At 44.0% G+C, this 24051-nt stretch overlaps 1 protein-coding gene across 1 annotated transcript in view; it reads left to right on the top strand.

Moving 5' to 3' along the window:
• The window catches only part of reep3b (receptor accessory protein 3b), a 42773-nt gene that overhangs the window by 8050 nt on the left and 10672 nt on the right, over positions 1-24051 (top strand). Inside the window, exons 2-6 of the mRNA XM_083787391.1 lie at positions 4039-4111; positions 16193-16269; positions 16947-17067; positions 17734-17847; positions 22094-22262. Coding sequence (XP_083643517.1) covers positions 4039-4111; positions 16193-16269; positions 16947-17067; positions 17734-17847; positions 22094-22262 — 554 coding nt within the window. The remainder of the gene's footprint in view (positions 1-4038; positions 4112-16192; positions 16270-16946; positions 17068-17733; positions 17848-22093; positions 22263-24051) is intronic.

Raw genomic sequence — 24051 nt, 5'->3', positions numbered from 1 at the left:
GGAGACATTGTAATTATGTGGTCATCACACTACTCGGGCCGGTCATCTGCCTGCATGCTGGCCTGGGTCAGATCACTGTGTAGATAACGGCCTGGTAATTAAAGTGCTACTACTGTTTACACATTGCGTCTGTAAGTGTAAGCCTATCTAAACTGTATGTCTGTTTCTCCAGATGGATTCAGATAAGCACTGTATATACTAGGAGCCACACTATACTTACTACCGAGGTCTAGGTTATACGGTTTCTTCTGCTTATTGTTTTTATTGTCTAGGATCGAGATGAGAAACAATTCTCTCTGGCTTCAAGACCCAGCCTCATTAAAACAATTGGATGCGGAGCTCTCCATTACTTTATGGTTACTTCTAGAAGGAAAATCAATTGAGCACGGTCTGACTCTGTTTAATAAAATAAACGGCACATTTTACAAGCGTTCACGGTAAATACTCTGCCATGGGCCTATATCTATATGATGAAATGTCTTCACTGTCTGCAACATGGAAAGATAGCAAAAACAAGTGTAGGCTTAGAATGGTATAGTGAGTGGTTTGTATGTGGATCATGAAGAATATCTGGCTACTACATACATTCTGATCAGACTTTTCTGATCTTACTTATATTTTATACTCTTACTTAATACTACTATTAAAGGCCTACAATCTTCAGTCAAGTGGAACAGTAAACAAATGTCAGTGGAAAACTTTGTCACATAGTCATTTCACATTGTACTTTGTGTATTTCAAAGTGCGTGTGTGTTAAGGGTGTCATTTTTCCCCCAGCATCCGCTGCCTATCGTTTACTCAGGGCCAGCTCCCTTGCTGCTTTTAAATCCACAAATCCTGTACCTGCCAGTGTGATGTATGGTGCTGTGCTACCGATCGACCCGATTCACTAACGTGCCGCTCTCTTTCACTAGACAAAAGCTAGTGTTTCAGCCGGAGGAGGGTTGTGCACATGCCTGCCTGTGCATGCGTCTGCATGTGAACTTGCTCTACTTGCCTTAATAGGTAACGTGAGTCACCAACACTGGAGTTGTTGGATGGTGCAGCAGGGTAAAGTTCAAACCCACCACCGTCCGTGCGTGCGTGCGTGCGTGCGTGCGTGCGTGCGTGCGTGCGAAACAACAGCTCATTGGACTGTTGGCAGTATAGATAGCCACCTGTTCATATATTTAAGAGCAGTGTTTCCCAACCTTTTCTGGACCAGCAGCCACTTAAGAAACACTTGAATGTTCGTAGCCCACCCATCAGACCACTTAACATGACAGTGTACTGCTCTCCTGGATAAGATCTAAATTGTTATGTTAGAGGTTAGTAGCTTGTGTTTGCCCGTTTTTAGTTTTTCTTTCATAAAAGGTGGTCTTTGAAAGACAAAAAAGAGGCCGCCCACAGCCACACACTGATAGCCAAAGTGCCAATAATTTATTATAGGATTACCGGTATATTGTTTTTCTTTCATGTCAGACTTTCTGACTGGTGACTAGTGTTTATTTGTCTCAATTCACTATTCCACAACATTGTGAGAGGATTGTTTTTAAATGGTGTTTCTGATGGACCTTACCATCGAATTGCAGCATTATCTTGGTCTTTGTTTTGAAGTTGGTTAACTTAATATTTATTAGAGGACATGTCCGAGGTGAAAAAGATTGGATCACCGTGAGAACCACCACAAATTGGCAGATCCCGGGCATACAGGCGCTTTGAGTTCCAACGTCACTCGGCTGTGCGGTGTCAGAGTTGCTGCATGTTCGTCACAACAAAATTCAAAAGATCTAGGGCTCTGTACCTCGGAAAGAAAATGCCTCATGACACCACCACTCCACCAGGGAGGTGAAAAGCTGGAAATAAACCAAACAAAGCCTGGAGAGGTCCCAGTAATGAAGTTGAGTGTTGAGTGTGCAGGCCAGTGGGAACAGCCTCTCCTATTCAGTGTGCTGTCTGCATACTCTGACTGTGTGTATGGTTGCAGGGAACACGCTGTGCTGTATAAATGGTAACCTCTCTCAGCCAGTGGGTACTGAGCCAGAGAGAGGGGGCGGAGTTGGGAGTTAGAGGAGAGAGAAAGTGTGGGGGAGTTGAGAGATGGAGGGAGGAAAAAGGCAGTGGAGAGAGGAGGTGGGGTAAAGAGAGAGAAGAGAGAGAGAGTGAGGGGGGGCTGAGAAGTAGGGAGTGTCCTAGTATGCAATTGTTGCTTCCAACAGGCCTGACTGCAGAACCATTTTAGACTGACTGACTGACTCTCTCTCTCTCTCTCTCTCTCTCTCTCTCTCTCTCTCTCTCTCTCTCTCTCTCTCTCTCTCTCTCTCTCTCTCTGTCACACACATCTGTCAGAGTCAGAATATATGGAACTCAGCTGAGAGGAAAGTGGTTGAACAGACTGCCCTTGTTACTGTGTGTGTGAGTGTGTGAGAGAGAGACTGGGAATTTCATGAGTCTTTTTAGTACTTGTGTGCATGCGTGTGCCATGCACGCCAGTATGTGTTGTTCTTCACACTGCAGTCTAGTGAAAGCACATCTTTGTTACTGTGAGCAGCTATCAGGAGACCATATACAATGACCACTCGACCGTCCACAAAGCTGTCTACTTCTACTCTCTACTGTCCTGAATCTCGCCATATCTATACTTAACTGCACACTGGTATCGCTCATCGAAAAGACGAAAACTGGCGATCTACAAGCTCACATCCCGCCGCAAGGCGTGGGTTTCTGGTGATGTAGCCATTCCGCCGCCTTGGCTATATAGACGTACCGTAGCCAAGCTTCCTCAAAACTTGATTAAAGTTGGCCGAATATTTATCATTTGAACTACGCATCTAATGCCTGTATTGTTGCTGAAACCTATTATACCAGAATGGGGGTGGGGTTGACAGTCACACATGTGGAACGCCCACAAAATGACTCCCAGAAGATTGCAGAGGAAACAATGATTCATTATATTATGCAGTGTTTTTTTCAGAGACTGGGTCAAGGCCCAGAGCGGCATCACATGAAGATGAAAATAAGAGAGAAAATGATTCTCGGGCTAGGCGGCTCACGCTCCTCGCCTGGAAAATTGGAAGAAATATTTGTATGCAAACCTCATATAGTCTGGCAAAATGGGTTTTGTATTTTGTATGGTTTTTTTTTGTGCAGAAGAGAGCAAATAATTGAAGGAAAGGGAAGAAAAGAGAACATGTGTACATCACACTTGGAGTCGAGCTGTGAGATACTCGCTCCAAGACTGTGGAGAAACTTTTAAACAGACTTTTGAGAGAAGTTGAGATCAGCTGATATAGAAATATCATATGAAGATAATGGCTCTGTCATACTGGCAAATGATACACATTTGTTGAGTTAAAAACAGACGTCTTAAGTATTATCACATAATTGATCAATTATTGTCTCCACCAGGCCGAAGGCATGGGGAGAGAGTATGTTTTGCACTGCGTCCGTCCGTCCGTGTGTCCGTGTGTCCGTGTGTCCGTGTGTCCGTCCGTCCGTCCGTTAGCAGCTAATCTCGGCCACCGTTAACCCGGTCCATGCCACATTTTGCACACACACTCCCTGGATGCCAACGATGAACCTCTGCCCCAAACTTTCCACAACGGCCTGTTATAGCGCCACCAGGAGGCCGCTTTGTGCAAAACAAGTTTTTGCACAGTACACCTACACATTTTGTCCAAACATCACGCAAATTGGTACACAGTCTCTCTACAGCCATTCAACGAAACCGCTCTTTCACATTTCTCAGACTCCATCCTGATTGGTTAAGATTGGCTTCCAAAGTTCACAGGAGTGCTCAGTTTCAAACAGAATGCTGCAAATCATGAACACATCGCGTGATTTCCGTGAAATTGTGCACCCACATTCCCACTAGGCCAAGGACGAAATGCCACATGAACAATTTCAACTCAGCCTCAAGGTGGCGCTATAACTGCCCCAAAAGTGTTTTTACCTCTAACTGCACGGATCTGTGGATAACCTGGTGGAGACCTGTGCCCAGAAGGGCACTTTTTCTAGTTTATTTTAATACTGACTGTCTTCTCCCTCTCTCCCCACCAGGCTAATGTTTGGGACCCTGTATCCTGCATACTACTCTTACAAAGCAGTCAAGACCAAAAATGTTAAGGAATATGTAAGTATTGCACGCACGTGCGCCTGCTTTGGCCCTTTTTTGTGTGAGCATTTGTGTAACTCACTACTGTCACTACTTACTGTCTTAAACATAAAACGGCTTCTTGATTATTGGATGAATCACTGTGTGTGTGTGTGTGTGTGTGTGTGTGTGTGTGTGTGTGTGTGTGTGTGTGTGTGTGTGTGTGTGTGTGTGTGTGTGTGTGTGTGTGTGTGTGTGTGTGTGTGTGTGTGTGTGTGTGTGTGTGTGTGTGTGTGTGTGTGTTGAACACTACCTTCGGACATACCTTGTCTTGTTCTTCATACTACGAGTTCAGGCATGTGGAAGAATGGTGGTGGTACCTTCCTCTCAACTCATTTGCTTTTCTCTGTCTGTCTGTGTTTCTTTCTCTCTTATTTATGAGCCACAAGGCCAAACAGTCCTTGCGGGCTGTTCCTCTGTTTACACTGAGCTGACTCTCAGGCAACCGGGAGGCAGGCGCCCTGTTTGCCTGTGTTTTGTTCAAACTGAGGCGACATAGATTATGGTCCGAAACATGTGTCCATCATGATTTAATGAATCATATATGTATGGGCTATAAACCATTTAAAAATGAGTTTTTGCGACCACAGGTCGCATTTACCGGTACTATGAAAACGTGCATGTCAGTCTGTCCGTCCGTCACCCCATGCCTCCATATATGGTCAGGTAGGAAGGCCGGATGGAGGTAGGAAGGTAGGAAGAGTTTAAGGGTGCGAAGAATAGGTGTCATTATATCTGCTGCTGCTGCTGCTGCCATCCATCCAGACATTTATAGCAAACAATGGCACACCTGTCTTTACACTGTTGTCATGTAGAGAGAGAGAGAGAGTGAAAGTATGTGACACCTAAATGGGACGTTGACTTTTAGAGCTACTTTTAAACACATGTGTCATTACAATGAAGAAGTACTGTATATTGAAAACCCCCTATGGTGGTGTGGAACGCGTGTTTTGAATTTGAAGTCGGTGGGGTTTTGGAATTAATCCCTCATTTAGCATTTTGTGTTTTTACTAGGTTATCTATTCTATTCCCAAAGCAAAGTGTTATCAAACTACTAGAGTCAGTATTCCTGTAGCAATAATGTAATTATTATTTATTATATTATTATTTACATGATCAGTTTCTAAAGAAAGCAGTAGGGTAGGTTTGTAAGTGGAGCTGTTCTCAACACCTTGTATTAGAAGTGCCCAGAAGACTGTTAGGTTGCTGGCAATCAACTGGCAACATGAGAATAACAAAATACATAAAGATTGTGGAACATAATCCCATGTAAATAAATTCTTGGATAGCACTTTGTTTTTTTTCTTGCTGCTATGCAAAACAAAGCATGGATGGATAAATGGGGAATCACCAACAGCCAGCTCGATTGTATCAGTTTCAGTTTAATTCGTTACTATAACATTATTCATTCACGTATTCGCCCAGACTTTCAGCATAATATTAAGACAATAATATTTCACCAGTAGTCATGACAATAGTCGGTACCAGAAAGCAAAAAACGGTCTTGTGAGAATGTTCTCATCAAGTTAAGTTGGGTCTACACTCTACATGTCATGATTTCGTCTTTGGAGCTTGGCGTGCCGTGATACAGAGTATTGTTACCTCCTGCTATTAGAGGCATGGAACTTTTCTAAGATGCATTATGATATGGGTGGGGACTGTTTTTGCTCTCTCCGTTTCTAATCTCAGTCAGGATTTCTTCCACTTGCACACTCTCATTCTTGCTTTATTTTTGCCTTTCTCAGTCCATTTCTCTACATTTAACTCATTATAACTTGGTTTCTTTACAATTTACAGTTTGGGCATTTAGCAAAAGCTCTTATCCAGAGTGACTTAAACGTTAATGGCAGTCAACTTGTTCAAAGTGTGAATCAGAGTTGCTTCTATCCACCCTTCTCTCCCCTCTATTTGGGCCAGGCTTATTTCTTTGGCTCTCCTTTCCTCTCTCTCTCGCTCTCTCTCTCGCTCTCGCTCTCTCGCTCTCTCTGTCTCACTGTTTCTACCCCTGTGTCCTCCATCTCCTGCTGTGTTTCAGTCTTCTGCTCTCTGCCTGAATGACAAATTAATCAGATCCCAAACTCTAGAAAGAACATGACTCTCGCAGACAGCATGCATAGTATATGTTTCACTGAGTCTAATTTTACTCCGTTTAGATGAAATCCGTTCAGGAACCCATACCATATTGTGCTCTGGTAACAAGACTCTGTGTCTGTCTGTGACACGATGTTTGTAACCTCAGAAATAAAGCAAGGTCAGAGCTTTATGTTCTAAGGTTATTTCCAATAAGTGTTGTAGTTCAATAATGCATTACACTGCGTTGCTTTGGATGCACTGTTGCTCCATCTGTATGTGAGAGCCAGTCCTCCCTGGGCCGTCAATATGCGACAAAATCCTTAATTTATCATTATTTATGAATGAAATGATTCATAGCATATGTTTAACTCGTAATAACAAGACATACTCAATACCCATTTTGGAATTGGGACGATAGCTCATATCACATCTCTCTGCCCCCCCCCCCTCTCTTTGTCTCTCTGCCTCTCTCTCTAACCTCTGCTAACAAACTAGCAAGCTGTACCCTTCAAACGCTCTGACAGCCAGCCCAGCATGTACTGTCCATACAACAGAATAGATTGGGGTAGGTTGTAGAGAGTACCGTGCAACACAGCGAACAGCGAGTTTTCCTATGTTAGTTTAGCAAAGGTGCCAAACGTTGACTCTCACATAGTTTTATCGAAACGGAGGTTTCCCTTAGGCGTCGATCGTATCAGAGTCACCCCTTTTGCCAAGTACAATAAATCTGCAGGAATGTCTCTTGGTGACAAGCGTGCATAGACACATGCTACAAAAACCATGTTTTACTTTGTTGATGCTACAAAGCTAACAGCACTTGACATGCTGTGTGTGCAGTGCTATCTCTACAAGATATTAGTTTTATTTTATATACTGTGTGTGTGTGTGTGTGTGTGTGTGTGTGTGTGTGTGTCTGTGTGTCTGTGTATGTCTACATTAGGAGAACTACTCCAAATGTTTCTTAAATCAGCCATATGTGGCCATTCCATTCCATGTCAAATTCCAACACAAGCACACCACTTTAGCAGCCATTAGCAGAGATTTCCCCTGTCTTCAAAAATGCTTATGTACGTAAATAAGTGTATGCAGTGACAGTGTGTACTTTAGCAGAACTCAGCATACATTTGTAAACCTCATTCACTGTGACTACAGTATGGAAATGGTATGGGTATTGTATGGCGACAAACTTATTAAGCCACCGAGAGGCTAAAAGCGGGGAAATGTACTGCCAGACGCGCTGCATGCCAAGGACTCACTTCTCCAGGGTACTGCGTTTTATTCATTTATTAAAGGTAGTTAAAACAATGTTTGGCATCATATCGTGGGTGCAGAATCCTATACAGATAGCAGTGTTGTCTTAGCGTTTGTGTTTATAAAGCGGTCAGCAAAGTTGGACTTCCCCGTCATTCACCCCCTCTCCTTCCATTCATGAAACGCCACCGGTGAACAGCTGACTTTACTACCTGTCTGACACCACCCAACACCACGTGACCATAGCAACACATCGAGCTGTCTAACCTGTCCCCAACATTCCGGCCCCTAATTATTACATATAAATACACAGTAATAATTACCAAGGCATTAATTCATATAGAAAACACATTACATTCCTTTCCCACCGTTTGTCTTTTTGTGATTGAGTTCATAGTTCAGTAGACCATTGCAGGTCTTCGAGCCCCACGCAAAATCACGAATAATCCAAAGTCAGAAAAAGTCAAAGTATTCCAATGTTAAGAAAAAGGGTCAATTATAATCCAAATCCAGGGAAAGGAAGCGAAGCCCTCATGACTCCGTAGACTCCTGAAGGATCGTTGTCAGGGATCTGCGAAGAAGGCTGGTCTTAATCCGGACCCGTCTGGAATAGTCTCTGTAATCCTTCCGATGATCTTTGTCTGTGTCTGTGCTTTCACCTTCACCTCTATGTCCTTTATGGTGCTCTCATGGGCAGCCTTTTGCTCGTCGAGCAACTTCCATGACTGCTTCTCTTCTTCTTGCTTAGTATGCAGTTTTCCAATGTGTGAATTATCTTTCTCTGCGAGTTCCTCCTTTGTCTGCTGCAGTTGCTGCTCCATTTCGTGAGAACCCTTCAATCCTTGTAGAAGCAATTCCCTTTCATGCTTACATCCCATCTTTGTGTTCGCATTCTCCAGTGTCTTCTCAGACTGGGCTTTAGAGAAACTCTCCTGCAGCTCCTCCACCTCCTTAAACTGGAACAATAGGTCTCGCAGAGCAACCTCTCTTTTCACGACAATGTGTTCCTTCTTCTCCTGGGGAACGATATTCAAAGCATTGATTCCAGTGTTGAGTTCCTTCTTCATGGCTTTCTCCAGTCCTCCCCTGAAATGCTCATGAATCCGATGGATATTCTCAAACGCCTCGGCCAGGTCAGCAGAAAGTGCTCCCAACTCGGTCTGCTTCACGTCCAGTCTCTCCGAGGTGTTCTGGTTCATGTCTTCAACGTGTGCCTGGAATCCTAGCTCTCTCTCTTTCAGGAAGGCCTCCACTTCTGCTCTATGCGTCTCTTTGAGATCGTCCAGGGCAGTAGAATGCTGCCGGGTTAGGCCATCCAGCTGCCACTGGCGAGCTTCCTCTAATGCTCGATTCTTGTGATTGGCATTCAGTGACGGTCCAACCAGCTCCATGGCCTCGTTAGCCATTTCCAGAGACTTGCAATCTTCCCTTGACGGTCCTAGTACTTCATCCCGGCTGTTGTCAGGGAAATCCGTCTTGAATTTCTGGTTCCAGGGCTTGTCAAGAGTGACAGCAGAGATTTTGTTACTGCTGATAGCAGGATCATCACTGCCATCTCCTCCAAGTGGTCCATTTACGGTCCAGCCGAGCATCGTCTTGACTGCGTATGGCCCTCCATTCATACTTCGGATGACTTCCAGCGGTTCCAAGGCCTTGGGAACATTCAAACCAATCAACATCTCCACGTCTGCGTCGATCTGTGGCAGACAGACATGCTTCAGGTGAGGCCATTCTTTCAGATCTTGCCGTCGTGGGATGTTACTTTTGTTGACGGGCATCTGTTGTTGTGCAAAGATTTTGGGCACTTCACAGTACTGGTCACTGTCCAAGCCAGCGACTTCCAAGTCGACTGCAATGCAGCTGTCTACCACCTTTTCTTGACCCATTGTACGTAAAAGAATCCTTGTTCTTCTCCCAGAAAGCCCAAGCTTCTCCATCAGACCCACTGTACAGAAGGACGCTGAGCTCCCTGGGTCTAGGAAGGCGTAGGTTTGCACTGACCTTTGACCTCTACTTGCCTTCACCTTAACTGGTACGATGGCAAGCTTACAGTCTTGATCACCGGCCCCAGTGAGACCACCGGTGTTGATTCCAACTAGAGCTCTGTCTGAGTTGTTCCTGTTCCTATCTCCATTCTCAGAGTGGATGTGAAGTAAGGTCGGGTGCCGATTGCCACATGTCTTGCAGGACAGACGTTCCGTACACATTCTGTTAATGTGCCCAGGGCACAAGCATCCAAAGCAAACTCCCTTCTTCTTCAGGAACTCCATCTTCTCACTGTGAGCTCTCCCCTCCAATAGAGTACACGATTCCAGTGCATGTCCACTCTTCCTGCAGAAAAGACATGTTTCCTCAGGTCTGTCCTCGTCTCTGTTCTCCCAATGAGCATCTCTTTCAACAGTTGTGAAAGTGGTGGCAAAGCTACTCCCTCTAGCCTGAAGACGAGGCACTGGTTTGGCCCTTCCACTTTCATCCTGTATGTCTCCGAACACAGGGTCTGTAGCGATTCTTGCTTCACGCTCGATAAAAGTCACAATATCAGCAAACATGGCTCGTTTGCGATGCTTTTCTTGTATGTTATATGCTTCTGTTCGCCACCTGTCCCTCAACTTGTAGGGCAGCTTCTTAATCACAGCAAGCATGTTTGCAGAGGTGTTCAAGTCACATAGGTTGTGTATGTCTTTCATTGCGTTGCAGCATCCTCGCAAGAATAGGCTGTATGCTTGCAAGGCTTTCCCATCCTCTGGCTTAATTGCTGGCCACGAGAATATTTTGTCCATATATGCAGATGCTATGACGTGCTCATTTCCAAAGTGCTCCTGGAGTAAAGCCTTTGCCATATCATATCCGGTGCCATCAGTCATGTGTTGACAGCTTCTGACTAGCTGTTGAGGCTGCCCTCTGGTGTATTGCTCTAGATAGTGCAGGCAATCGATGGAATTGTCGGTCCTCCGTTCTATGGTCTGCTTGAATGACTGCATAAAGCCATGATACTGCAGAGGGTCACCATCAAACAGCTGGATGTCTCTTTTGGGCAGTGAAGCAATGCATTGCTGATGCACCAACATTGAAGTTATCTCATTTTGTTTGTTCATTATAGACATCATGTTGTTCTGCTCACTGCTGGTGTTCCTATAAAGAGGTTGTATGTCTCTATACAAAGGCAATGGATGCTCTGTAGCCTCTGGGGCCATGCTCTGTGTGAGCGCTGAGGGCCTCTGGGGAGGTCTGGCTCCATCAGGTCGTTTTTCCTTTGGCCGTGTGCCTCCAAACGCAGCAGGTTGTTCTCTTCCATCCTTTTGTGGTATAAATGGCTCTGCATTAATGTTGAGGCCCGTTTCAAAGTACGAGCCCATTCCGTCCGTGGCACTCCGCCCTGATCTTCTAGAAGCGGCACTCCACATTCCTGACCCAGAGGTTCTTAAGACATTCAGTTTCGCCACCGATGCGGCCATGTCTGAATCAAACTGCAGTTGTTCTTTTTGTTTCCTGATTTGGGCTTCTTGATCTTCAAGAGCATGCTTTTGTTGAAGCAACTTTTGCCGAGCCACTAAAGCAGCCAAGTCGGCCTCGGCTCTGACACGTGCAGATGAAGTTGCGGACACTCTTGACCTTATGGATTTTGAACTATGATTTTTGCTGCTTATATTTGATATGCTGTCACATGGTCTAACATCCTCCTGAGCATCATCAACTTGATGTGACTGAGACACTTCCACATTTCCCACACCTTCATTTTCCTCCCCAGCAGCTTCATGCTGCAGGGGGCTTTCATTAGGGCTGCCATGAGCCTCTAGCTGAGGTCCTCTGATTTGTGAGGATTTGAACCAGGCATTAACATCCTCAATGAGACCATCTGTGTGTTTGTTAACCTTTTTGAACCATTCGTTTTGCTTTCCTTGTTCATCAGGTGGGACAAGAGGCATTAAAGAGACATGAAGTTCATTTGAAGTGTGAGACAATTGTATCAAAACGTCAAGTTGCCCTTTAACCAGTGACGCGTTTTTGTCATGTTTCATGAGCTCTTTGATAGAGGTTGTCAGAGCCTTTATTTCATCCACTTTCCTTTTGCGTTCCTTTTGAATTGATTCGATTTTATTTGCAAGAGCTTTTTCAGTGAGATTTATTTTCCTTTTCCCCTTGTCCTGTTTCCCAACGGTTGAATCAACATTTGTTCCACTCATTTTGAATGCACAGGCAAATGACACAGTCACAATGAGAATCCAATGAGAGCCAGCTAGCCACATTAAACAGCCACAGCGATCGGCGATCGCAAACGGCAGCGCACGTTATTATTGTTTGACAGTTGACACACAAGTTAGCCCGGCGGGCCGCACACACATATCCACAGCGTAATCAACACAATGTCAGTTTCGCCTCAGCAGCGGATCCAGCTCAATTGTTCCAAACAAGCCAATATGAGTCAACAGCAGAACGAAATGGGTCGGGTTGTGTTGTGTTACGTTACCGCTTGTCATTTGTGATGCGCTCCGGTGTGATCATTCCATTGTTTGCACTTTGCATGTCGTGCATTGCTCGTTTGCTCCGCGTCCAATAACGTGTGGCTTATCGGGTCCTTCCGTGCCGTGGCTCCAATCCTTACGTTTGTTTGTGTCACTATTTGCTGACAATGTATGGCGACAAACTTATTAAGCCACCGAGAGGCTAAAAGCGGGGAAATGTACTGCCAGACGCGCTGCATGCCAAGGACTCACTTCTCCAGGGTACTGCGTTTTATTCATTTATTAAAGGTAGTTAAAACAATGTTTGGCATCATATCGTGGGTGCAGAATCCTATACAGATAGCAGTGTTGTCTTAGCGTTTGTGTTTATAAAGCGGTCAGCAAAGTTGGACTTCCCCGTCATTCACCCCCTCTCCTTCCATTCATGAAACGCCACCGGTGAACAGCTGACTTTACTACCTGTCTGACACCACCCAACACCACGTGACCATAGCAACACATCGAGCTGTCTAACCTGTCCCCAACAGGTATTGCTGTTCTCGAGTCCCGTTCCGATAACATGGAATCTGTGGCTTGGTCAGCCTCTTTTTCTATTGTTTCCTCTATTCAACTGGCTTTCTTGGAGACATACAGAGGGTGTGTGAGCCACTATAATGAAACAGCGGGGACGCCAGTGAAGTTCATCTGAGTGTGTAGTACCCAGCGATACCAGCAGGCATGGTGAAACTGAAATCGCTGATGTCAGGTGTTTTCCTCTCTTTTTCTAAATGGAAAGCAGTTATTCACAGACGGCTCGGCCAGTAAATGTCTGGGATCGCCTCGGGGAAGGCAAAATGGCCGCCATATATTTCACTGAGGTCACATGTTAATGTGCCCCCTTACTGATGAAATGATATGAGTGGAGGGGAAAAGATGGATGGATGTGGGGGGGGGGGGGGGTGGGGGGGGGGGGTTGAAGAGAGAGACAAAGAATAGAGGAGGGGAGGCAGACGGAGGAAATTAACCACTTAACCACCACTTACACTTAACCCATTCTGACCGGGCACCCATTTTGGTGTTGGCATCATGTTATGCTTTATAGCTATTGAAAAATAGCAGATCTACAAGCTCATATCGCGCCACCGAGTGGCGCGATACGAGCTTGTAGGTCTGCTATTTTTGAAAAATCGAAGAACGACTGACATTTTTAGAATCTGATCTCAGGTCAGAATGGGTTCATCAGACCAGTGTGTGTCCGGCGGAAACCTCGTATGAATCTGATCTCAGGTCAGAATGGGTTAACCAATTGAACCCTCCCGTTCCTATTCTGGGCTTGTAATAATTACGGTAGGCAAACATTTGTCGAAAACAGGTGACCATTTGCCAAAAATGTCAGAGATTTGGTGTAGAGGGAAATGATAGAGGAGGGCGAGGCTCTACTGTAGAGGGACCCCGGTCAACTAAGTAGTGTTTTATGCTTAACTACTTAAACACTATACAAACTAACTAAAGCACTAAATGTTGGAAACATTTTGGAAAATTCCAGATCTACAAGCTCACGATGCGTTGCAGTGCAACCGGTAGTGACATTCCCCAGTCTATATAATGACATGGCCACAATGGAATGGAGTGGGATGGAATGGGGACACCAGGGTTAAGCGTGGTTAAACGAGGACAGGACTGGAGTGACACGTCGATATGTTGTCCTGATTGTCACTCTCCCCTGCTCTCTCTCCTCTCCATTTCACTCGCTCTTTGTCATTGATCATTCTTCTGAACATTATAGCTTGTTGTCAGACTTGCGCGTGTGCATGTGCGATTGTGCGTGCGTATGTGCGATTGTGCGTGCGTATGTGCATTGTGTGAGGGTTCACAGTAAGGTCAGGAATTAAGCAGTCCACCAGTAGTAATGCTGACGGAGCTCTAGGAGGAACTAATTCCACCAAACCACAGGGAGAAACACCACTGTGAGTGAGAGTGAGACAGAGAGAATTTGAGCATGAATGTCACCCTACTAGTGTTGGTGTGTGTGTGTTCAGTGGTGCAGGAGAGTTGGGGCTAATACCTCAGTCTTGTCATGTGACTCCCTGTCTGTCCGTCTGTCTGTCAGTCAGTCAGTCAGTCAGTCAGTCACTGGCTCTGATATGGAAATTGTGCCAAAGAGGGAGAAAGGGAGAAGGCCGTCAGGCATACAGAGATGGATGAATGGATGGATGGAGCGAGAAAAAGAGCAGGGAAAAACAGAGAAATGGGTTATGAGGGAGAGAGAAAGACAGAGAGGGAGGCATGGGAAAGAGTCCGGAGGGAGATGGGAAGAGATGAAAAGGGGGGGAGAAATAAAAGGCCACAGCACAGACCTCAAATGCCCTCTACTGTTATAAGAGAGAGAGAGAGAGAGAGAGAACCAACTTGGACTGGTCACTCCATCAGTTTCACAGATTGCTGTACTACACACTCATGCCTGAATCCTCATTCATACTTGGATTACACGTCACGTGGCACACCGAAAACAGCAGATCTACAAGCTCACAACAGATCACGCTGTGAGCTTTTAGATCTGCTATTTACGGTGTTGTGTAGCTGTTGTAGTTCGGTGTACAGTAGCTTGTAGTTGACCTATTTATTTGGTACACAAACACGGCGCACAATATAAATCGGGCATTAGAATTCCCATACAAGTCCGAGAAATCAATGGACAATGATTTCAGATAATTGTACAGGTCCTTCTTGATTGTTGTGTATTCGATGGTACACATTCCGGAAATGTATTTAAAACATTGTATTAAATATATTTTGATGATATATTAATGAGTTGGTGTGTTGTTTGTTGTAGAGAGGAACATTCTTTCCATGTACAACGATATATGGACTCTGAAATGAAGAATTTGTACATTGAGAATGAGAACAAAATTATATATTCATAGTTGTGAGATTGAAAAATATGGTTATTATAGTCACTCATAAATGTTTTATATTGTAATTATTGTGAAATGAGTAATACTTATAATCAAGGTCCCTGGGCGACGTGGGCGTCCCTGCACCCTGCTTTGAAAACCACTGTATGTTATGTTATGTGATTATATGAAATATATTGGGGATAGGGTTGTACAATTAATGGGAAATCACGATTTTATCAGAATCATGTACTTGTGAAACTTGGCAATTCATACACCTTATTTGATCATCTGTTGCCCCTTGCCCTAGGCCTAGTCTCCTCGTCTTTACGCATATTTTCATAATAATAATCAGAACACTGTACATCCCATCTCTCAGAGAAACACAATTCATCACAGACATTATATACATGATGTGATGCCAATTGGTTAATGAAAGCATCAGTTTCCATCAAAGATCATCATTACTAATTGTGATTCCAACACCTTCAGACTCCACCTTAGCTCGTAGCACTTGGCCTATGACAACCATGCAGACCATTTCCAAATGTTCATTTTTATTCTCATGTGTTTTGTTACTTAGACTCATTATTTCCTTGACCACAATGTAAACATTTTGATTAGCAGGTCATTTATACATATACATGCTAGGTTACGTATTGACCTGGTATCCCATAGTTTCAATGTACAGATTTATTATTATTTTGATAGTATATTTACTGATGCTAGGTATTTGGTTCCTAGTCTACTACACTGTCTCTCTCTGCATTTGATTACTGTAAGTCGCTCTGGTCAAGTGTCTTGAGTGCCTACATTTTGATTAAGGATTATATTATTATTTTAGCAATCGCCATTTGTTTTTATAAATACATGGAAAGATATATATATATATATTATATATATATATATATATATATATATATATACACATATAAACATACTTACTGTATTTATTATTTGTGTGTGTGTGTGTGTGTGTGTGTGTGTGTAATGTATATTATCTTCTGTGTATCTCTAATGATCATGGGCATGGTAGTGTCCGACTCCAAAATGTTCATTTTGCAGGAAATTAATAAAACCGCATATTTTTGAAACGATGCAATACTGCCTCATCAAAGTTGGTGTTGTGACATTAGATATTGTCAATTACTTGCATGAGAAGGAGAGAGGTGGTGGAGTTAGCTGTCTCAGTTTGAGGGTCCAATGGAGTTAAGAGGTTTTGTCCAATGAGTTTTTTACTACTTTCCATTGGTTCAATATTTTCTAAATAACAAAACACCAAAAAATCTAAAACCTCAAAATTTTAGTTATGAGGTTTCCTCCGGACAGCAAATGAAAGATTGATTGCAATAGTCTCTCTCTCTCTCTCTCTCTCTCTCTCTCTCTCTCTCTCTCTGTAGGTACGGTGGATGATGTATTGGATTGTGTTTGCCCTTTACACTGTGGTGGAGACCGTGACTGACCTGACACTGGCATGGTGAGACACACACGCGCGCGCACACTCAATAACCCATTCTGACCTGAGATCAGATTCTAAAAATGTCTATTACATCCTGACAGTTTCATTATTAACCCATTCTGACCTGAGATCAGATTCTAAAAGTGTCTTCGATTTTTCAAAAATAGCAGACCTACAAGCTCGTATCGCGCCACTCGGTGGCGCGATATGAGCTATTTTTCAATAGCTAAAGCATAACATGATGCTGACACCAAAATGGGTGCCCGTTCAGAATGGGATAAACACCACCACTCAGTCACAACACAGCCATACGTTGTCATACGGCGAATAGTGAAAATAGATTATCAGCGTGTCACAAGGTCTATTTGTGCAATTCTGGCACACATACTGCATAATGACAGGCCTAAAATTGGGACACCAGGGTTAAAGTGGCATACCAGTGCGATAAATCTTGGAAGTTATAAAACCAAATTGCTGACTGCATTTAAATATTATGGAAATGCCAAATGGTTGTACCCTGGAGGATTTGACGGAGCATTCAATATTATGTGTTTGTATTTCTCTAGGTTTCCTCTGTATTATGAGCTGAAGGTGTTTGTATTTCTCCAGGTTTCCTCTGTATTATGAGCTGAAGGTGTTTGTATTTCTCCAGGTTTCCTCTGTATTATGAGCTGAAGGTGTTTGTATTTCTCCAGGTTTCCTCTGTATTATGAGCTGAAGGTGGCCTTCGTCATTTGGCTTCTCTCGCCGTACACCAGAGGAGCCAGTCTCATCTACAGGAAGTGTCTCCATCCACTGCTGTCTTCCAGAGAGAGGGTAAGATCCACCTTCCCCCCTCCCCACATCGTAGCTGTCGGCAGAAACCTTTTATCTCCATATCTCAACGTTTTAGCAGATCTACAAGCTTTGGGTTGGGAACCCGAGCAACCGGAGGAACCGTTTCCGGGACTGGTTTATCACACTGTCAGAGCCAGTATGAGGATGGACTTCACGTCTGCTATACATACAATTACAATACCAGTGGTTCAGATGCAAACCATTTGTACACTCAGAGTTACAGATCTGTAAGGGGGAACCGTTAAGGAATCGGACCATTAAGAGGGAATCGTTAAGGAAGTGGAATCGTTAAAATCCTAAACTAAAGGATCCCAAACCTATACAAGCTTGAGCTTTTGGATTGGCAATTTTGTGCTATTTTGGAAAATTGAACGTAAAGGTGATTTTAGTGTGTCTGTGGGTTTTATAAATATTTAAACAAATTAAAATATTAACAAGCGCTTGCGACTAAATAACTACATTGTATCCATTTAGATCACAAGCTATTTCTTCTACTCCTTAAGAAATAACGATTTTACTTTTTGTATTTTGGACATACAAGGTTTCCGCCCGGCAGTGACGATATCACTTACACAAGCCCTTTAAATTTCCCCTGAGGATTGCGTAGTGTGTAAGTGTTGTTATTGACCGTGTGTGTCTGTGCAGGAGATAGATGACTACATCGTCCAGGCCAAGGAGAGGAGCTATGAGACCATGGTCAACTTTGGCAAACAGGGGCTGAGCATTGCTGCTACAGCTGCTGTGACCGCTGCTGTCAAGGCAAGTGTCTGTCTGTCTGTCTGTGCACGCGCAATGATGGGTTTGTGTGTATGACTCTTTTCCCAGGGTGCCCTTGCTGTCCCTGGACTACCCCTTGCTACAGGCTCTGTGTACATTGTTATTGTGTTTGTGTGTGTGTGTGTGTGTGTGTGTGTGTGTGTGTGTGTGTGTGTGTGTGTGTGTGTGTGTGTGTGTGTGTGTGTGTGTGTGTGTGTGTGTGTGTGTGTGTGTGTGTGTGTGTGTGTGTGTGTGTGTGTGTTTCATCAGCATTGCATGGATACCTGTGTGTGTGTGTGTGTGTGTGTGTGTGTGTGTGTGTGTGTGTGTGTGTATCAGCTAGTCCCATCTGATCCTCCTCTAAGGTTTCACAGCTCATGGGGATACCAGTAGGGAGTTCTGAGGACTCCTGACTGGAAGCATGTGTTCTCCTATCGACATTTTAACCTTAACAAGAACACAAAGAAACACCATAAATGTAAACACATTTAGGCCTGACCTAAAAAAATTAAAGAATCGAAATCCTCCAGTTTTCTGAAATTCTGCTATTTTTCAATAGCAAAATTATAACAATGTTTAAAACACCAAAAGGGGTTCCCGCCCAAAATGGGTTAAGCTGATGTTCTTGTCTGGAGTGCTGTACAATGAAGGCAACGGTGAAGGCCGATCTTCATTACACCTTTCCTTTTGTGGTTGAATTTGAGCCTACGTGCAACATGTTGAAGTTCGCGTTCATCCCAAATTCCATGAGCACGCTAAAGCCTGTGGAAGACGGCCCCTCAGACAGTGTCTCTGCTTCTTCAACACAATACTTGGATTGATTAGTGGGTGACGAGTAGCCTGGCTCCAGCCCCTGAATCGCTAGCCACGCCCAAATATATGTTCTGGCAATTCAGGTCTGGTGACTCTGGTGTCTATGGTGCTGTTGGCCTTGGTTGAAAATCGGAAAACGGGGCTACGGCCAATCAGTGCCGTTTCACCTCGCTAACGTCAAACAGCCCCAGACCAAACATAAACAAACATGGCTGCGTTAACCTCCTACCGTATCGATCTGGTTCTTAAATCTGCCCATGATAGTTTTTTTTTACAGAAATGACCGTTTTAGAGACATCATCATCCGACATGTTTTACAGTGTTTGGTTACATGCTAGTAGCATTTGTTTAGCAACCTGGTTAGCCACATTGACAGCGACATTGTCTGTTTTTCTACTATTTTGATTGGTTGGTGTGAACCAATCGCCAAAGACTGCAGCTTTGGCAACACCCATAGTCTGAATAATGAAGTGAAACAAAATGAAAATTCCGTGTCAGGTTGGTGTTGGTGTCGGGCAGTCGCAGCGGTAAAGTTGTTGCCCACCACTGTGGAGATTAGGGGCTTGATTCCTCCACGGTGCCCTCCGGCTCAGTCTTACCGTTTGGTCTTAGGGAGGGTGTAGACTCTACACACTCACTAGCTAGTAGCTACACCCTCCCTAAGACCAAACGGTAGGGGTTAGCAGTGACAGGAAATTTGCAATGATTAATTTGGGGAGAATTGTTTTTATATGATCAAAAAAAGAACAGAAAATCTGTAAATCTGTAAAAGAAAACGGCTGGAAAGAGAAAGTACATACCTCTGTAGGTATACTGTATTTGCAGTGGGTGTTGTCTCTGTGAACTGTGGAAGAAGAGCGAAACTTTATTAGACATTCTTGGCCGTGTTGAACTGCTCTCTACTTTAACGTGTGTGTGCGTGCGTGCGCGTGTGTCCAGCCTCTCCTCTATGTAGTGACGCCAGCCAGGGACTTGTAAAATCCCTCCCATGTCTCTGTCTACATTCACCATGATGCTATTGATCAGACCTTCAAAGCTAGACATTCTCTCTTCACTTATGCTTGTCTCTGTCTGTCCATCTCTCAGGCCATCCTCATCTTCTTTCTCTCCTCGTTTTCAGCCTATTCTCACAGGTCGTTACACTATTTGAAATCCTTTTAAAACTCCTTTTTTGTTTTTTGTGGGGTACGTGAATTGATTAACCTTGCCTGGCAGAAACGAAACCCACTAAATCTTATATAAACTGCTTGTCTGAAACTGCCAGACGGGCTCAACCCAACGAGCTCGGAGAGCATTTGCGAGGATTTCTCCTGAGACTTTATTCATGGTTTGGTTTCTAAATCTACCTTTTTTCGGTGGGGGAACGTGGACATAGAAGAAATCCTGACTGCTCCTGCACCCGTCATACAATGTAACTCCCCTGTACATACCCTCACAGTGGGTTTTGTGCACTACAATCTTTGCTGGCTCTATTTTTTTCTAGTATAAATTGTTTTTAAGGACGGACACAATTTCTCTACATGGTTGAGCACACGGAAAAGCCTGTGGTGCATGATTTCCATTTGAATCTACATTTTGACAGTCTTGGTCATAAACGTCGTCTTAGGTACTTCATTGCGAGACTTTTATTGGAAATACTTGCCTAGTGCCTAACCTGCCTCTATGGTGGCTGTGTCTCTCTGATTCTTCTACCTGTACTGACAGCCTGTCTTCTGTAGGGGCTCTGTGCTTCAGCAGACAGCCATGGGAGGTAAAATATACAGTTAATTATAATGGAAGCATGGACACTACTTAAAAATATCATTTCATACAAGGGCTGGGCAATATATCGTATTGATATTGTGATATGAGACTAGATATCCACACACACACACACACACACACACACACTGACAATGGTAATATTTGGCATATTTTGTCCATATCGCCCAGCCCTATTTCATAACATTTATTCACACAAGCTGCAAGGTAGTATATCGAATACGCTATTAGCACGTTGCAAACAGTACAGCAAGTACAATTACACAAGTAATGCTAAAAGGATAACACAAAAAGCCCTGTGGTCTTGTGTATAAAATTCATAATCACGTTTACCTTTGCCACCGTCAAAAAATAAAGGAAAAACAGTGCCCTCTTTTCCTTTGAATTTGACGGAGTCAACAGTCTGTCTCGAGAGACTACCTTTCATTTCATCCTGCCAGTTAAATTAAATCAAACTTCTGCTGTACATACATTACGTACAGAATATATACAATAGAATGTACATGGCTTCTGTTAATGCCTCTCATTGTCTTCTTTGTTTTACCTTCACTTGGGGTTTTTCTTTCAATCTTTAATTTATCCCTATAAGCCTCTGTTCTCGCCTCTGTTCTCACTCTGCTGTCTTCCATGTGTCTGTTATGTCCAGTATGTGTTTATTGATGCATTAATACTCATCAGTAACCATTATAGATATATATATATTATCGGTCCGGGCACCTAGGCTACGACGCTACGTGTCGCGGGTTCGAGTCCCGATCCCGACGACCTTTGATGAATATTATATTATATAAATGTTTATAATATATGATTAAAAATATGTATTTGTTCTAAAAAAGTAATCAATAGAATAATTGACAGTTGCAGATCTGCTTATACAGTGTGGTGTACTAGTGCTACTCCTATATAAACAGTATACACGAGTCAACACGACCAAGTGTACTACTCTTACACAGTGTGCTGTCTTTGACTGGCAGACTGACAATTATAAATGCACTACGTGTGGCTTCCACAGCTGCAGGCATGGCACATGAAATATTAATGACAACGGCAAACACTAATGAAATAATTCTCAGATAGGCAACAACAATCAGAAACGGGGATTACACAACACAAAGCCCCCGGGCTTATTTCCATGGCATGACTCTCTTTCTCATTGACTGTCTCCCGGCGAGGCACCGGAGTCATTTGAAGTTGTTTTGTTTGTGTCAACACGGAACATCAACACAGCCATTCATCTGCATGAGGTTTGAAAATGTGTCTTGTATCATGTGGAAAAATGCAGTTTACCTTGCTACAATCAAGATGTGGTATTTGACTGACTGTCTGTGTGTGTGTGTGTGTGTGTGTGTGTGTGTGTGTGTGTGTGTGTGTGTGTGTGTGTGTGTGTGTGTGTGTGTGTGTGTGTGTGTGTGTGTGTGTGTGTGTGTGTGTGTGTGTGTGTGTGTGTGTGTGTGTGTGTGTGTGTGTGTGTGTGTTTTTTTCTTCTGTTTGTCTGCATGCTTCGTCTGTTCATGTGTGTGCATGTCTTCTTCCTTATTCTTTTGCCTCCGTCTTACTCTTTCTCTCTCTCTCTCTGTCTGTCTGTCTGTCTGTCTATGCTCTCTCCCCCCTCTCTCTGTGTGTGTGTGTGTGTGTGTGTGTGTGTGTGTGTATATCTGTCCATGGGTCCCTGCAGGGCCAAGGTGCCATCACAGAGAAGCTGCGTAGCTTCAGCATGCATGACTTGACCCAGATCAGCCAGCAGGATGACGGTCCACCGGGCCACCAGCTGTACCAGTACAGCTCCCATGCATCCAACCCCGCAGCCAGGAGGTCCCACAGCTCTGACGCAGCAGACGGACCAGGTACGTGAGCGGACATGGATGGACACACACACACACACACACACACACACACACACACACACACACACACGCATGGAGAGAGGGGCATTTGGATTATTTTAGACGCCATGCTTGTCTACTATGGAAGCATGTTGCACAGTGAAAATATGCTGTCAATGCGCCACAGTTAAAGTTTTGCAGGTCTTTAAGTTTAGCATGTACAGACATGGAGAATACGATATGCATATATTGTGGTAATATTTTAATATTGTGAGTCACCGAGCTCAACTTCAAGTAGAAAGAGAACGCTGGATTATTATTGGCCTGAGGGTGTGCATTATTTTCTGATAGCTGGACGTCTGCATCAGCGTTCCAAACAAATTTGAATAATAAACCTTGTACTGTATTAATGCTTGTTGTGCCCATGACATTTTTTATTGTTTTGAGCTTCCTACATGGGGTACCTGGGGGGGCCTCCATGTCTCCCCATAGGATCCCACTCTAACAGCCCTCCAGGCCTTTAAAGTTTAAAGGGTCGTTGCACTAATCCTATCCGAGGGACAGGCCTTTATTTTCTCAGTCCCTCTGTTTTTATGGAAGCGTTTTCCCCAGAGAAGGGAGAGGGCAACAGCCCAGGACCTCATGGGCTCTGTGTCTCCCCATAGAAGCCAAGGGAACCCCCCAGGTACTACATTGTACCCCCAGGTGCGGGGGCAGCTGCAGTAGTTGGCTCAAAACAAGAGTGGGTAGCAACAGCAGAATACGCATTATTAGCAGAGACATGTTTCATGGGCGCAACCCATAAATGCATGTTCAGTAGAGCACACACACACACACACACACTCTTACGCACATAGTACGTATAGTTTATATTAAGAAAAGTGCTAGGCGCAAGGCATTGTAGAGCCTCTATTTTGTCTGTTCCAAGCTGCACCGAGGGGATCTCAGGTCGGTCACGTCTGGCTGAGCACACGGCATACAAAACACTGACACGTGCACGCTCGCGCGCACGCCCACACAAACGCCAACGCCTGGCTGAGCAAGCACATGACCTCCACAACACAACACAACACAGGCGGGCGAGTAGACAGCAAGAGGGTCATGTGACTGTTCACTCCCTGAGCAATTACTCCCAGAGAGAGAGAGAGAGAGAGCTAACCCTTCCTACGTGTTGTGTAACTATTTATTCAGCAAATGCACCATTGTTATGGTTTTGAAAGCTATCTTTTTTCCTAAGTTGTTTATTCCCTTTTAATGCATTCTTTTGCACATACATTCCATTTGCTTTGGCAATGTAAATGTATTTTTTCTCATGACAGTAAAGCTCATTTGAATTGAATTGAGAGAGAGAGGGAAGAGAATAAGAGGAGAAAATTGGCTGGGCAATTTACCAAAAATATACAGAAATTAATTGAACTAGTCCTTACCCGTTCAAATATATGAACACCATATTATGTACAGTGAGGGTACAGCGATGTAATAGATCCTATTAATGTTGTATTTATTTTGAGGTGTAATCAGTCTGGTGTCAGAGGCACTTGCCCGTGGGGTGCATACGTAGGTTAGACATGCCAACAGTCCTACAGTCATCAGTCTGACAACACTGCTGCGTGTTTAAAATCACCCGTGGCTCCCGACATGTGTTGCGGGTTAAAACTAATCTATGCGACAGGTTTAAAATCACCCGTAGCTCCCGACATGTGCTGCGGGTTCAAACTAACGCGTGGCGGGTTAAATATCACCACGTCCACGTGCGGTTAGGGCTAGGTTAGGGTTTTGGGTAGGGTCTCGGACTCATGACTGTAGGACT

The sequence above is a fragment of the Protomyctophum parallelum genome (genome assembly GCF_964188405.1).
Source record: "Protomyctophum parallelum genome assembly, chromosome: 17".
NCBI classification, from domain to species: domain Eukaryota; kingdom Metazoa; phylum Chordata; class Actinopteri; order Myctophiformes; family Myctophidae; genus Protomyctophum; species Protomyctophum parallelum.
This window is presented reverse-complemented; position numbering and strand designations above follow the sequence as displayed.